The sequence below is a fragment of the Heterodontus francisci genome, chromosome 3 (genome assembly GCF_036365525.1).
Source record: "Heterodontus francisci isolate sHetFra1 chromosome 3, sHetFra1.hap1, whole genome shotgun sequence".
Classification (NCBI taxonomy): Eukaryota; Metazoa; Chordata; class Chondrichthyes; order Heterodontiformes; family Heterodontidae; genus Heterodontus; species Heterodontus francisci.
In genome coordinates this window covers 135,069,677-135,085,834 of record NC_090373.1, presented here as the reverse complement: position 1 = coordinate 135,085,834, position 16,158 = coordinate 135,069,677, and the positions used below count along the sequence as shown (strand labels likewise).

General features: G+C 37.7%; 1 protein-coding gene across 4 annotated transcripts in view; it reads right to left on the bottom strand.

Moving 5' to 3' along the window:
• The window catches only part of LOC137361147 (ensconsin-like), a 161,115-nt gene that overhangs the window by 55,799 nt on the left and 89,158 nt on the right, over window positions 1-16,158 (bottom strand). For 3 of the 4 annotated variants that reach the window (XM_068026090.1, XM_068026094.1, XM_068026097.1), the window contains exons 2-7: window positions 11,896-11,994; window positions 10,057-10,131; window positions 7,914-8,077; window positions 7,271-7,388; window positions 4,902-5,012; window positions 1,191-1,313 (exon numbers count right to left, since the gene is read on the bottom strand). In XM_068026090.1, coding sequence (XP_067882191.1) covers window positions 1,191-1,313; window positions 4,902-5,012; window positions 7,271-7,388; window positions 7,914-8,077; window positions 10,057-10,131; window positions 11,896-11,994 — 690 coding nt within the window. Of the gene's footprint in view, window positions 1-1,190; window positions 1,314-4,901; window positions 5,013-7,270; window positions 7,389-7,913; window positions 8,132-10,056; window positions 10,134-11,895; window positions 11,995-16,158 lie in introns of those variants that run through there. The other variant, XM_068026102.1, reaches the window with a different exon arrangement.

Below are 16,158 nucleotides of genomic sequence, written 5' to 3'. Positions count from 1 at the left end.
AAATATCACAACTGAGCCTGCCGCGTCCCAACGTACACACAGATTGACTTCCTAACAACAGTACCACACCGTCAACAGAACCAGGCACTCTGGACGATTTTTATTCTTTTGTCCTTTTTAGCCTGAGGACACTGATCAACTTTAATATCTATACTAATGGCCCGAAATCAGTTAACTGCATAGACCAGTGAATTTGGGACCTATTTGGTTCAAAGAAGCATTATTTAAAAAACTGTACTACTGCTAATATTCAAATCAAGTAAAATTTCATACACTAAAGTCGGCACACATGCATGAAGTTTTAAATTGTGACATGAATCCACTCCATGCATTGTATACAGATCTCAAGTTATTCACAATACGAATATTGCACCATTCAAATAACCTGATAGAAAGTTTATATTGGGCACATCATTCTGCTCACTAGTACAGCAACTTCCATTTAAAAAATAGGAATGGGCTAAATTAGAGAACCGATTCCATGGTTGGGCGCTCCTGGCATGGAACAGCTATCGTACAATGAGTGTTGGCTGGGAAATCAGACCTGTAATGCTTAAATTTCCTATCCATTTAAATTAATGAATGAAAAACCAAGCACAGTGTAGGCTTGAGACTTCCCAGCTCAATGAACCTTGATCATTACCAATTCTTTCTCAAATCACTGCACAACCATCAGAGCTAAACAAGCAATAAAGCCATATTGATTGAATTCATCATTACTTTCTAACCAGGGATTCCAGTAAACCTGATCGGAAACACATATTTACACGGTTTACATTCTGCATTAATATTGGAATTACTTCCGAGTGATACTTTTTTGATTAGTTTGTTTATAATACCAGATAATCATTTGAAATGTTTCTCTGGTTTATTTTGCTTGCTGTAGACCTACACAGTTTTATTTAATTTGCTTCAGATTCCAAATCTAAAACCCCTAATAAATGTATTTTTTATACTAAATGCAGTATGATAATTAACCATTAGAATTGCACTGCTGCAATCTGATCACAGGTATCCTACATACTGGGACACAGAAAATAAGTACCAAGTATTCAGGTAAAAACACATGCTTGTTTCCTAACGGCATTCAAAATCATTTTAAATGTCAAAGTAGTTTTGAGCAGTCTGTCAACATATAGTTATTTTAGTCCTGCATAATTAAGTTATAAAATTATAATATGCAGAATTACCTGCATCCTGACCATTCCCATACAAAGCAGCAGTACTTCGGCTCCTAGCTAGGAACGAGTGAGTAGGTGTCAGAAGGCGAGTGACAATGCTGCTTTCCCAGGGACTGAGCTGCAAACGTCGGGCTTTGCAGAATAAATTAAGAAAAGTTAGAAAACACATACTTAAAATGCATCTCATTAGATAAAGCATACAACTTGTGTGCATACAAGTAATTGGCAGAGCAGCTGCAAAGGCAGCCTGAACAAAATAGGTTATTTGCAGAGCTAAACAACGTGCATTAATGTTCAAGTGGATCCTTGTATCATTGTTTTAAGTACTGGGGAAAAAGAAAATACTGGCAGCATATAATGAAGTTAAATTCATCAATAGAAGCCAGGGCAACTTAGTGCGTATTGTTGAACATAGCAGCGAAAACAACAGGCATGGCATTAAAATGGCAGTACAATTTACCAACAAATCAAGCATTGCATATGACATATTAGATGCTTCAACAATATACATATCCTTAGCTCAATTAAGCATTGATCCATAAAGGATAGTTAAAAAGCAGTAAGCAAGGCACCAAAAAGTTGAACCTTTCATAAATGTACAAGCACTTGAAATGCAATTTATAGAAAACAGACAAAAGATTAACTGCATGCATAGCAGTTAAAGGGATTACCACATTAAATCATAAACTTGCCACGTACAAGCCTTCCACAAATTGCACTTTAAGCCTCAACACTGCAATGTGAAACTAGTATGGAAATCAAATCCTTTTGCTATACAGATAGTTTTTAAAAAATTTTTAATTAGGGAGCTAATTGTATTGTAGATTACTAAAATCAAAAATGATGCTTACATATATATGTAATACAAAAGTGACAAACTAAAATTAGTACACCAGAGGAAACAGTTTCTTTCCATTTACCCTCTCAACTCCTTTGATAATCTTAAATACCTCAATTATATCACCCCTTAACCTTCCATATTCAAGAGACTATAAGCCTCGTCTATGCAACCCATGCTCGTAACTTAACCCTTTCGATTTCGGTATCACTCTGAAGGTGCATTGCATCTCCTCCAAGGCCAATTATCCTTCCTGAAATGCAGTGCCCAGAAATTAATGCAGTACTCCAGATGGGGTCTAATCAAAGTTCTGTACAGTTGTAACATAACTTCACCCCTTTGTTTTCTACCCCTCTTGAGATAAAGGCAATCATTCCAACAGTCTTTTATATTATTTGTATCTGCCCACTCGCTTTTAATAATTTCTGTACTTGGACCTTTAAATTTTACTTCTCACCATTTAGATCCATATCTGATCCATATCTTAGGCCCAAAGTGAATGACCTCAGTTTCCTACACTGAACCCCATCTGCCACAGTTTTGCCAACTCACCCAATTTCCTTCGCAACTTTTTTCTGTATCACAAACTTATACATCCAACTCTATATTCCTTCATCCAAATCATTTATAAATATAGTGAAAAGCTGAGGCCCCAATACAGATCTCTGGGGTACACCACTAGTCACATCCTACCAATTTAAGTACATACCAATTATTCCCACCCTGTCTCCTACTTCCTAATCAATTCCATATCCAAGTCAATAGGTTGTCTCCAATTCCATATGCTCTCAGGTTAATCAACAGTCTCTTACGTAGAACCCTGCCAAATGCCTTCTGGAAGTCCATATACAATCACATCCATAAGAAGAAAAGGTTTAGGGAGGGAATCCCAGAGCTTGAGACCTACAGTTAAAGGTACAGCTGATATGGAGGAAGGGGGATTGGACAAGAGGCCAGAGATCTCAGAGGGTTGTAGAGCTGGATGAGGTTAGAGATAGGGAGGGGCTAAGCCATACAGTAATTTGAATATGATGAGAATATTAAAATTGAGGCATGGCCAGACTGGAAGCCAATGTAAGTCAGTGAGCACAGGGATTATGATTGAACAGGACTTGATCAGATCTTAGGACACGGGGAGCTCAAGTTTATGGAGAGTGGAAGATGGCAGGCTAGTCAGGAGAGAAATGGAATAGTGGAATCTGGAGATAAAGCACGAATGAGGGTTTCAGCAGCAGATGGGCTGAGGCATGGTCAGAGATGGGCCATATTATGGAGGTGGAAGCAGACGATCTTGGTGATAATTAGGATTTCAGGAAGAAGCTTAGCTCAGGGTCAAATAGGGTGCCAAGGTTCCTAACAATCTGGTTCACCCGGAGATAGTGGCCAGGGAGTGGGATTGAATCAGCGGTGAGGGGACAGAATTTATGAGGAAGGCCAAAGCATTTGTCTTCCCAATATTTAAAGTGTAAGAAATTTCAGCTCATCAAGGACTGGATGTCAGACAGGCGGTCTGACACCACAGATGCAGTGGAGAGATAGACAGTTCAAGGATATCTGCCCTGGAGACTGTTTCCACATTTGTTAAGAAGCTTGCAGCATATATTCTACTACACATCAAATTGTAAATGTCCTCGGTAGGAAAAAAAAAAAGCCTGAATGTTAGATATTTGTGTTTAGTATGGCCAAGTGGTTCAGAAAAAATTGCTATATTTAAAGATCTGTTTCAGAAGTTCTTATTTATATTGTTCCTTCATAAATCCAAACTTGCTTAGCTATAAAGATAAAATAGTTAAATTTAGGATTTGTAGAAGTATGACAAAGTAATAAAAAAATGAAACACAACCAGCACCATTTTTGGAAAACTGAATTGGTTCGTTATAATGGGATAATAATGAAAAAGGAAGTGCTCCCCAGACAGTTTCACAACTAAATTCATGGTGCAGCCAATGAGCAGTTTGTTGATAAATGTAAAATCCATTCATTTTTCTTAGAAACACCTTGTTTAGATTCTGAGCAGGACTTTTCTGGTGTAGGTGCAGAGCATGGCTTACAGGGCTGGATAAGAAAGGATGCAATCCTTTGCTTGAGAGCTGTACAAAAATCAAATATGCTGTTAACTTGTCTCTTCTATTCTCTCAACTGTCCTCCCCTTCCCTTCAGATTGTGTCATGGTCCAACATAAGTCTTCAGATAACTTCAAGAGTTATCAATAAAATACATATTTCCCAGATTGGCTCAGGAATGGGAGAACAGTAAATAAGAGGTGCATTTGATTATAAAGCTAATATCCTGGAAAACTGTTCTTAGAAGACTCAAGCACATTTCTGATTAAAACAGTAAATTGCAATAAGCATGACATTTCTGAATTTGCACAAGAGAAAGTATTTAACTACTAGCATAAGGCTGCAACATCATACATATTTTGCAATACTAGGGAAAACTGAATGCAAATTAATGGATCTTTTACTAAACAGAATAGAAACAAATATGGATATGGATAAAATGGATAAAGGGATGGCAGGCATAATCAGACTTTACAGATTTGAGGTACAGTATTGTGTAACTCAATGCAATTTAATGTACTGCTACATTCATTTTAGCATTTTCAGAATGTAAAAATCGAAGCTTTTATTCCCCGCACAACCTACTCTGGCAACAGGAAAAAACCACCTGTTCACTATTATGCCAACATACAACAGTTTTGTCAGGATAAATTTTAAAAATAGAGACATTTTACTATAAAGCCAATTGCTTTCACTTTAAATATTCCAGAGTTTTTGTGAAATGAAAAAATATACCATTATACTGTACCCCTCAAAAGAAAGTGTTTCTATTTTTTCATATAAAATTTTAAGATGGAAAACATTAGGCTGAGACGGTACCTCTGTCTGGAGAATTTAATAATGTTGCTGATGAGGATGACAGCCGCTTGCTAATGACAGGATCAACATGTTTCGCAAGGTTCATTGTGGAAACTGATCGCCTATCTGCATCTAAAACAAATGGAAATATTTGCAGTTGACTGCCTGTGCACAGCATTGAAGCTTTTGAGAGAACAACTGCAATATTTCAGTTCTACTGTCAAGAATTAGGAAAGTTATGAAGCATGCTTCTACAGGTAAGCTGCAGGATTAAGCAGAATTGCACATTTTGTAGAACCTAGAAACGGTTCAACTGAACTTTTATTCTTAAGAATAAGTAAAGCAAAGATTATATATATTGTGTAAGATTAGTGTGGAAAAGTAGTTGGCTAAAGGATCAGCTGCCTATATAAATTGAGGAAAGAAACAAAAACTGTAAAAAGTGATGGCAGAGCTCTGGTTAGGTCACAGCTGGAGTAAGGTGTTCAGTACTGAGCACCACAGTTCAAGAAGGACATACTGAATTTACAGGGCATGTAGCACAGATTTACCAGAATGATAAATTAAATAAAATAAAAATAAAATACTGCAGATGCTGGAAATCTGTAATAAGAACAGAAGCCGGAAATACTCAGCAGGTCTGGCAGCATCTGTGGAGAGAGAAGCAGAGTTAATGTTTCAGATCTGTGAAAGGTCACTGACCTGAAACGTTAACTCTGCTTCTCTCTCCTCAGATGCTGCCAGACCTGAGTATTTCCTGCATTTTTTGTTTTCACCAGAATGATATCTGGGCTACATAGACTAGGCTTGTATTCCTCTGAGTTTAGAAGATACAATTGAGAGGTTAAAATTGAGGAAAAGATATGGCGGGATTGAGAGAGAAAATATTTCCTCTGGTGGGGGAATCCAGTGCTAGACTATTCAGGGGTGATGTCAGGATCACACAAACAGTTATAGAAATCTGAACTCTCTTCCCCCAAAACGGTGTTGAGGCTAGGTCAATTGAAAATTTCAAAATTGAGATTGATAGATTATCAGGCAGTAATATGTGATATGGAACCAAGGGGGTGGGGGTAAAATGGAGTTAAGATACAGATCAGCCACGATACAACTGAATGGTGAAACAAACTTGACAAACTTGCTCCTCTGCTCTTTTGAATCAATAATGGTCACTTTTCATTTCTTTAAAATAGGATGTGCAATTGAAATTGAATACCCTCTTCATCTATAAGTTGAGATTTTTGATTTTTCCTATTAAAGGGACATTTAATTTTCTCTAAAGCTCAGGACAGTCTATTCATTATTGTAATTCTACTTCCATTTTACTGTACCACTATTTAAATTGCATGCAGTGGAACTAAATTTTTAATTAATACATTTTCAGATTTTGAGTGCCAGAAAATATTACCTAATGCTACAAACTACCCCACAACAGTAAGAGGTAGAGATTTAAGAAACTACATGTAGCAGCTATACACTAAGTGCTAAAAATATAAAATGTGCAAAAACAGGTTAATGAGTTGATTATTCAGAAGGGAAGGCAGTCCCATTACAAGATGTGAAAGATATGTAAAGACGAATATCATATTGTTTCTGTACCATTTTTATAAGCACCACCCTTATTTCTTAAGTGGTACTCAAGGCCTGCTTAATCAAGATAGGAGAATGAAGATTCAACAAAATCATTTGGACAAGAAAGGAACGGATGTATAACAATGACATACTTCTTAAAAAAAAACAAAACCCATGACTGAATCAGCCTAAAGTAAAAGTAGATCAAAGTAAAAGTAGATCAAAGTAAAACTATATCACAGAAAAAGCCAAAAGTTAAAGACATTTTTAAAATGTAGGAAAATTAGGTTTACCATACAATGAAATTTAATTTAAAAGATCTTTTAGTAGTCATTGCACTCCAAAACCATTAAGAATCTATATTAACATTTGAAACCTCAGGATGCTAACTACTGTAAAACAGAGAAACACTACTCACAGGCATATTAGTGATGACACTTATTAGCTTCCCTGGATTCCATGTCACCCAGAGCAATAAATTAAATGAATTGCAAAGATCTCACTTTGTCAAAAAGGCAGTTTCTACTGTTTTTAGGATTCAATGACAATCAAATTTACACATTTTTGTTTCAACATTTAAAAAATAGCTTTTCAGTATATTCATTTCCAGTGAAAGAACATATGGCAGAAAAACTATTAAGTGCTTTATCAAAAAGCAAACAAAAGATACTATTTTTTATAGTGGAACTACTTCTTCACTCAGAATTGGCTTTCAGAAACTGGATACGATAGTCAGGACATTCCATACTTTAACTAGATCTGGTAATCAACTGCAATTACATTCTTTTTTTAAAAAGCAGATGTCCTATAACAAGTACCATCTCTGTTGATGGCTGCATTGCTTTGGAGGGCTCCACCCCATGACCATCTGTTGGACTTCTGTTTTATCCTCTGACTTCTCTCAATTGTGCGACGTACAACTGCTTCATGCCGTTCCTTCAAGAAGAAAAGCTTGCATTAACTTAAAGCAGTAATCATCTAATATAAAACATGGAAATATTACTTAGTACATTAACAAATTCATGCAAAATGCTTCCAGTACAAAACCCTCTCCATATTTTGTCAAGACCAAAATATTGCTTACTTCAATCGTACACACTAATCCAATGGATCTACATAGTAAACAAATTACAAGAACTAACATTTACTGTTCTGGAATTGATTTGGCAAATCTTGCCCATTTCCCTGTCCTTTCCAAGTTCACGTTTCCCAGTGTAGCAAACCAGTCAAATAATGCACTGCATATGGCTCATGCTTTCATAACTACTACTGGGAAGGCCCATCAGGAAAGCACACCAATTTTGAAAGTAGAAAGGGAAGATCTGTTAAAATGATAATGCAATTAAGGAAAAAAAATATTCAGCTTCGGTTTTAAAAACCAAAAGATTACAGATGGAAAGGGGAAAAGATGCACAATGTTTGATTCCTCTAAAGTTATTGTAACTGTTCACAAAAACATACTTTTTCTTCTTGAAGTCTTTGCTTCCGTTTTTCCTCTACAGCAACACGCCGTCTTTCCTCTTTTAGTCTCTGTTCTTCAATTTTCTTCTTGCGTTCCTCAAGCTGTTTTTCATAATGCTGTCTTGCTTTTTCCTCTTTTTCAAGCAATAGTTGTTCCCTTGCAGCTAAACGATAGAACAAAATCATAGCTCAAGTGTGATAACTGTTCTGAAATTAACCTAAAAAAATCAAACTATGAGTAAAATATGAAATATTGCAAGTGTTTTGCAATATTAAAAGTTTAACATTTCAAGGTTATATATTTTCAACTGAACAGTCAATGGTGCATGAAGTCTAAAATGAATTGCCTACCTGGTAGAGTCTTCCACCATCAAATGGTATGCATCCTTAAAAGTATAGATTACTGTGATAAATTTTTAGATGTTTATTGCATCATAGAAATTTACAGTGTAGGTTGTGTTGCACTTATTAATTGATCAATGACAGCGCGTTTACCGTAAATAATCTAGGTTAGTACGATGTAAAATTACATCAGCTGCTCTAAAGTAATCACTCTATTTGATGACATGATGCAAGTATTGTTTTTACTAATAGAGATAAATGCTCTCTTTAAATTTGCTCCTCAAGCTATTTTGCCTTGCACTGTATGTGTATAATAGAAGTGTTACATTTATTTTTAATAGTCAAAATTCTCACTACAATTTGATCCTGGATGATTTTCCCTCCCTCTTGGAATGACAATATACCATTAAATGGAGGTTGGACAAATGAAAATTCACTCTTTAAAAAAGTGAAATTCCAACATTTCTTATATTATATAAACGGCAAAGAATAAGCTTCTGAATTTACCAAAACATGTACATTTGAAAGGGTATTTGAATGTAATTTTCATTATAGACACTATACAACATCAGCATTCTTAGTGAAAATTTACTGTTGATCCCATCATAGCTTAAAAAAATAAAGTGACTTTCTCTAATTCTCAACCAAGTTAACAGCTGACACTGTCGTTAAATTAAGAGTTAATCTTCAAAGACCAACCATGAAATATTTTCCAACAAAACATGAATCACAAAAATTGCCATTTAGAAGAAAACCATTTGGCCCATTATGACTGCAGGAATGCCAATGTTGATTAAATGTAGTTTTTTTGGAAGTAGAACAAGTACTTTTGGTCAAAAATAAAATAAACTTAATTTACTGCTTCAAATTAGGCAATTTAAACAGCACAGGAGTAATCCTATTTTGCTACTCTCAACATTATTCTTTTTTAAAAAAATTAAGTACTATCCCAATTCCCTTCTAAAATATTGGACCAAAGTTTACTGTAAAAACAATGAGGCTAAAAGCACACATTGTTATTCATGCACAAATTTCACAGCAACTTCAGACAAGCGCAGATGTGCAGTTCCACATGAAAATCCAGAAGTTGCGGTTTGAGATATATCGCTCCTCCTGTGCACAACTGGCTCCTCATTGAAATGTAGTGAACTGCATGAAGTTCCTGTACTTGCACGGTAGATACAGACTAAACTTGCCACAAAGTTAGGGCTTGCTCATTTCAGTCTCGTACCCTTCTTGACAGTGTGTTAAGCCTTAATTACTGTTAAACCACCTCTCTGGCACTGAGAATTTTTACACGTATGAAGTCTCATTCCTTTTTTTTAAATCGAGATTTTTAAAAGCAAGTCTTTTTTCCTCTCTCTCGCTCAATCCAACCTTTCTTGTTCTCTCTACTTTGCTTTCTGTACCTGATTTGATATTAAATTAACTTTTCTAACTTACTTTTCCTGATTCAAACCCAATGCTGTTTATGAACAACTCTTCAATCTAACCAAGATGATACACAGTTAACTGCCCTGTTCACATAGGCTCCAGATGCCCTGTAGATGGCGCAGTGCCATCTGAATAGCCCACTTGCAGCAATTTTCCATGAAAAAGCTCATGGAGATTAAACAGGCAATGACAACTCTTAATGAATGGCGGATGCTGTTCATTCACTGATTATAGTAAACTCTGGTCCATTGTTGTTTACTCAGCGTTAGTAGGCACATCTGGCAAACAACCTATATCCCAATACCCCGTGTGAAAAAATAATTCTTCAAAGTCTTTAAAACAAAATCAAGTATATGCATCTTCCTACCTTGCTGCTTTTGTCGTACCTCCCTGCGTTCCTTGGCGAGTCTTTGCTTGTCATCAACACGAAGCACAGGAAGATCTGTAAACCAAGCAACATTTTTAATCCCGATGTAAGCTCAAATTCAGTGAAAATTTATTCTCTTAATTCAAAATTTTTTTTGAAGAATTATACTTTGGCAGATCACAATATTAATTCTTTTGTTGGTATTTATTGTATATAAATGAGAATGTTGGGTAGTTCAGCCTGTCAAATCTGTGCTTACATTTGACTCAATCCCATTTTCTTCTACTCACTTTCCATACAATTCAATATTCCTCTTATGAGCAACTATCTAATTCCTTTGAAAAGAATTTATGGATTCAATGTCTGGTTGAGAATGCCAGATTCTAAACACCCTCTGAACAAATTTTTTCAAATTGCCTTTTGTTTGTACCTCGTTGATACTGTCTCACCAACCATTGAAAACAACCAGTCATTAACCTTTCATAATTTAGAAGATTGCAATTAGATCACCCCTTAACCTAATCAATGCTAACCAAATACCGAACTTTTCCAGTCTCTTCATAAAAGTAATCTCTCATCCTAAGATCGACCTAGTGAATCTACATTGTGACTTTTCCCTTATTTTCATATCCTTTCAACAAGCTTGTGTTCTAAACTGCACATATTTGTAACCTAGATGAAGTCTATTCAAATTCAAAATGACTGTCTTGCTTCTATTTTGATGTCTTAAGATACAAAATTAAGCATTCTGATGTCTATTTTTAAATGGCCTTTCCTACTTGTGTTGTCACCTTTAATAACTTCTGCATATGCTATCCCAAGTCCCTCTGTTCCTCTACTCCATTCTTATTCCTACTTCTCATTTATATTTACCTCATATGCATTTACCTCCTTAATCTGATGGTTCTGTAGTAGTTAATGCAGAGCACTGGCAGTAATTTAGAGATTATTACCTTTTAATTCCTGCTTAATTTAACTTAAACTTTCAACAAGATCTGAATCATTTTATTTGCTATCATATTATCTTTGCCCAAACATGGATCATGCTTTCTAAATGACCCCCCTACATTTCCAAGAACTTCTGGACCCAGTTAGTGTCCCTCATCCTGGCACCTGGGTGACAACACACCTCTCACTAGTGAATTTTCCATTACCACTGCACATCTGCACTTAACACTTCTCTCTGAACCTGCAGTATTGCCTGTGACTTTAATTCTTCAGTCAGTCAAACTCAATTTATGAGTATTTAATATTTAGTCTATCAGATAGTTTAGTTTCTCATGCTGCCTTTACCAGATCCTCCCCCTTATCCAAACCACCCAGCCCTCCATCCAGCAATCAAAAACCATGTAAATTCAGGAGGAGGAAAACAAATAGACAAATGAATGTACATATTCCATGAATGGTGTTTAAATAAGGATGGAATTGAGTCTTAATAGTCTCAACAATCAACATGTTTAACCACACCAAATCAACAAAGTAACGTCTCAAAGGTGATATTATAGAGATATGCTTGACAATTATATGGAAAAAATAAATGTGGGAAATTACGTCAAAATAAGCTGCATAAACAGGATTCAGACTAGCACAGGCAGATTTAGGTCAGACATCAGGAAGTTCTACTTCTGAAGAATGATCTAACCATGGATTGGCCTTTGTGTTAAAACTTGAAGTGAATCAATTTAAAAAGGGACTAAAACAATTTAATGTATATATCTAAATTATGCTGTAAAAATGTGATATTTTAAGAATTATTTTAAAATCTTATCTTGGACATTTGAAATTTCAGTTACAAAGAAAACAAAGTTCAACACATATACACATTTTAAAATCACACACCTTGTTTTGTTCCAGAGTTCACACTTTGCCCAGAAGTAGAAATTGAGTGACTGATTAACTGGTCTTTTTTGTCCTCCACTTTCACTTGTGCCTCAGAAGCTGGGAGAGTGAAACGGAGAAACAAAGTTGAACATAAGCAAATTGGACAACAGCACTGCTTGTTGAGAGTACCAATGTGCAGTACTTTGGAAGAAATAGAGGTTCAGTCCCTTAAGTCAGTGCATTATTGGAGAGGAAGCCCAAGTTCAGTGAAAATTTAGTCTCTTCGTTCAAAAGACCTACTCCTGCTCCTATTTCTTAAACTAAGGAATAGAAGATATATGGCAAGTCATTGTTAGGCTGACATATACTTCTTAACCAGTTGAAATGTAATATATACATCCTTGGAGAATATTCCTCACCTACAAGAGTATCATGGTTTGAAAGGGATTGTACATGAAGAGGAAAAAAAGGGCCAAGGAGAATTTCATACCCTACGGTTAAAAAGCACAAATAACTTGAACCATGCTCAAGGTACCCAGTGGTGAAAACACTCATACATGCCAGCCATCAGCATTTTAGAAGTATAATGAGTTTTCCACCCATTAGCATTGGAGGTCACCAATATCATCTAATCACATCTTTGGGAAGATGGGACTGGTACCTGTCCAAATCAGATAGGTCGGATAGCAGGACTGATATCAGATTTTCTTTCCATTGTTCGCTCTGTACAAAATTGAAGCAGAAAAACTTGAAGCGAGCTGTTGGTTTCCGAGAGTCTTAGCTTTGGATGTCTTGTAATGTTTACTCGCCTGCAACCTGGTCTCTCACCAACCCCCACCCCCACTACCCCATTGTTGTCTTGTGTGAAGGTTTATTTTTCAATGCTAGTTATTAACTGCATTTTTCAGATACAGTGGATGTTCGTTTGTGAAGATTCATTAACTGGTTTTAATTAACAATTCTTGCCCCTGTATTTGTGGAATTATCAACGTTTGGAAATAAAATTCAAAGTGGGCTGGAATCCTGAGTATTACCATTAGTTTTATCACCACTCATGATATACTTTTGTGTACTGCAAAGCAAGTAATGAATTGTTGGTTATACAAAACCTTTGTACAACCTTATTCCATCCAACGGCAAGATTCACAGCTTCAAGCTACATTCTCAACCCTGTCATCTGTTAATGGACAGCCTCAGTGCCATGATAATTTCCGTCATTTCTCTTTGCTCTAGGTCTTTGCCTGAAAGCTCTTGCTGCTGAGAAAGACACCTTAGAGAAGGATAACAAAAACAAGAAATGCTGGATTCACTCAGCAGGTCTGGCAGCATCTGTGGAAAGAGAAGCAGAGTTAACGTTTCGGGTCAGTGACCCTTCTTCGGAACCCTCCGAAGAAGGGTCACTGACCCGAAACGTTAACTCTGCTTCTCTTTCCACAGATGCTGCCAGACCTGCTGAGTGAATCCAGCATTTCTTGTTTTTGTTTCAGATTTCCAGCATCCGCAGTATTTTGCTTTTATTTTAGAGAAGGATAATCCTCTTAAGGATGCACTGTCACACACTCCACCCCCCCCACCCCCCCACAAGCATCAGCACAGACATTGACAATCTGCATGGGTTAGACAGGGAACATAGAGGGATCTCTATGTGGTGAAGCATCTAAAATGAGAACAACAGATACCAATGGCAGGGACAGCCCAGGAAACAGCTCTCTGGAGAGCAAGGTTCTCGTCAGGCTCTGATGCAAGTGAGGATTTCAGGGGCCCAGGAGAAAAGAAAACAACTGCTTGAGAGAGGAGAGTAGGAGTAATTAGAAGGCCTGCCAAGGAGTTTCAGCACCATGCTTAAAGCATGAAGGAGTCTGCTTACAGCCTGTGTGGTGTCAGAGCATGGGATCAGCACTCTACAGTCTACACACAGCCTCTGGGTTCCACCTTGGAGAAACAGGCATCCAACTTGGGCAGACTGGTAGACCAGATAGATAGGATCTTTCAAGGAGTCACTCGTCGTCTGCTCCTGCAGATCAGTGGAACTGATAAACCTCAATATGGGCAACCAGTTTACCCGAGACCACGAGGGAAAAGTACCGCATAGGAATAGTAGGGTTAGGAAACCTTATGCAAGGCATCATGGATTAGGCATTGGGTGAGAAATTAATTGACTGCAATTACTGTGTTTGGAATTAAATTCATCTTATTCAAATTTAGACTGCACTATTTTTAAAAATTTGTTCATGGGATGTGAACATTGCTGGCAGAGCCAACATTTATTGACCATGCCTTAATGCCCTTGAGAAGGTGGCGGTGAGCTGCCTTCTTGAACTGCTACAGTCCATGTTATGTAGGTACACCCATTGTGCTGTTAGGCAGAGTGTTCAAGGATTTTGACCCAATGACAGTGAAGGCACGGCAATATATTTTCAAGTCAGTAAAATCAAATTACTGCAGATGCTGGAAATCTGAAATAAAAACAAGAAATGCTGGAACCACTCAGCAGGTCTGGCAGCATCTGTGGAAAGAGAAGCAGAGTTAACGTTTCGAGTCAGTTCCGAAGAAGGGTCACTGACCCGAAACGTTAACTCTGCTTCTCTTTCCACAGATGCTGCCAGACCTGCTGAGTGGTTCCAGCATTTCTTGTTTTTATTTCATATTTTCAAGTCAGGATGCTCTGTGACTTTATGGGGAACTTGCTGATGGTGACATTCCCATGTGACTGCTGCCCTTGTCCTTCTAGTACTGGTACACACTGCTGCCACTGTTTGCTGGTGGTGGAAGAAGTGAATGTTAAAGATGGTGGACGGGGTGCCAATTAAACATGCCGCTTTGTCCTGGATGGTATCAAGCTTCTTGAGTGCTGTTGGAGCTGCACTGCTCCAGGCACGTGGAGAGTATTCCATCATGCTTCTGACTTGCGCCTTGTAAATGGTGGACAGGCTTTGTGAAATCAGGAGGCGAGTTACTCACTACAGGATTCCCAGCCTTTGACTTGCTCTTGTAGCCACAATATTTATATGACTGGCCCAGTTAAGTTTCTGGTCAATGGTGACCCCAGGATGTTGATGGTGAGGGATTCAGCGATGGTAATGCCATTGAATGTCAAGGGGAGATGGTTTGATTCTCTCTTGTTGAAGTTCACTGTCTGGCACTCATGTGGTGCAGATGTTACTTGCCACTTATCATCCCAAGCCTGACTATCGTCCAGGTCTTGCTGCAGGAGGTCAAGGACTGCTTCAGTATCTGAAGAATTGTGAATGGTATTGAACATTGCAGAGTGAACATCCCCTCTTCTGACCTTATGATGGAGGAAAGGTCATTGATGAAGCAGCTAAATATGGGTGGGGCCTAGGAGACTTCCCTGAGAAACTCCTGCAAAGATTTCCTGGTTGTCATAGAAGTTTCTGATTCTGCATTGTCATTGCATCATTGGTATAGAACTTGGCTGAATATTTTCAATGTTCTTTAATGCATGATTAAAGGGGCAGTGAAGGATGCAACAAGGACTGTTGATTTAAAGATGCCTTGTCTAAGTTTTCAGGGCAGTGGAATTGGTAGGTCGCACAGCTCTTGTTGCAAAGCACTGAAGTGATCGTCCTTTTCCAGCTGCGTCCTCACCTTCATCCTAGTCTTCATCTGATGAGAACAGCCGCTGCTCCGCCTCCTCTAAAACTCTGTATGGATGCAAGCGACTCTTTGTGGGGCCTACTGTAGTGTGCTGCTGACTTGTCCAAACAACTGAACCTCTACTTCAGCAGTCCAGTGGTATGGTCAATAATCACCCGCGTAGTCTCCCAGCTTTGGATTATACTGATTATTGCTCAGATGTGGTGCATCATGGAAAGGTGTCATGAACGCGTGTAAGGGGAATTCTTCTCAACAGCCAGTCTGTCCAGTTGAAGTGCCGAATATTGGGATGGATGGTCGAGTGTCATCTGATAAAACCATTGTGATAGCTGCTTAGACACATTGCAAGAACTTGCGTGATCTTGTTTTATGATCAGAGACTAGCTGGACATTAGCCAAAGAACGACTTTCATCTATACAGTGTCTTTCACAACCTCAGAATGTCCCAAAGCATTCTCCAGTCACTGAAATACTTCTGAAGTGCTGATGTTACTGATGTAACATTGGCCCATTTTCACACAGAAAGCTTCCTTAAACAACTATGAAAGAACTGCCCAGATTTTTTTTTGGTGTTGGTCAAGGGCTAAATATCGGCCAGGACAAAGGGAGAACTCCCCCCTACACCCCTCTTCCCCACAACCCCTAAAATAGTGATTTTTTTTT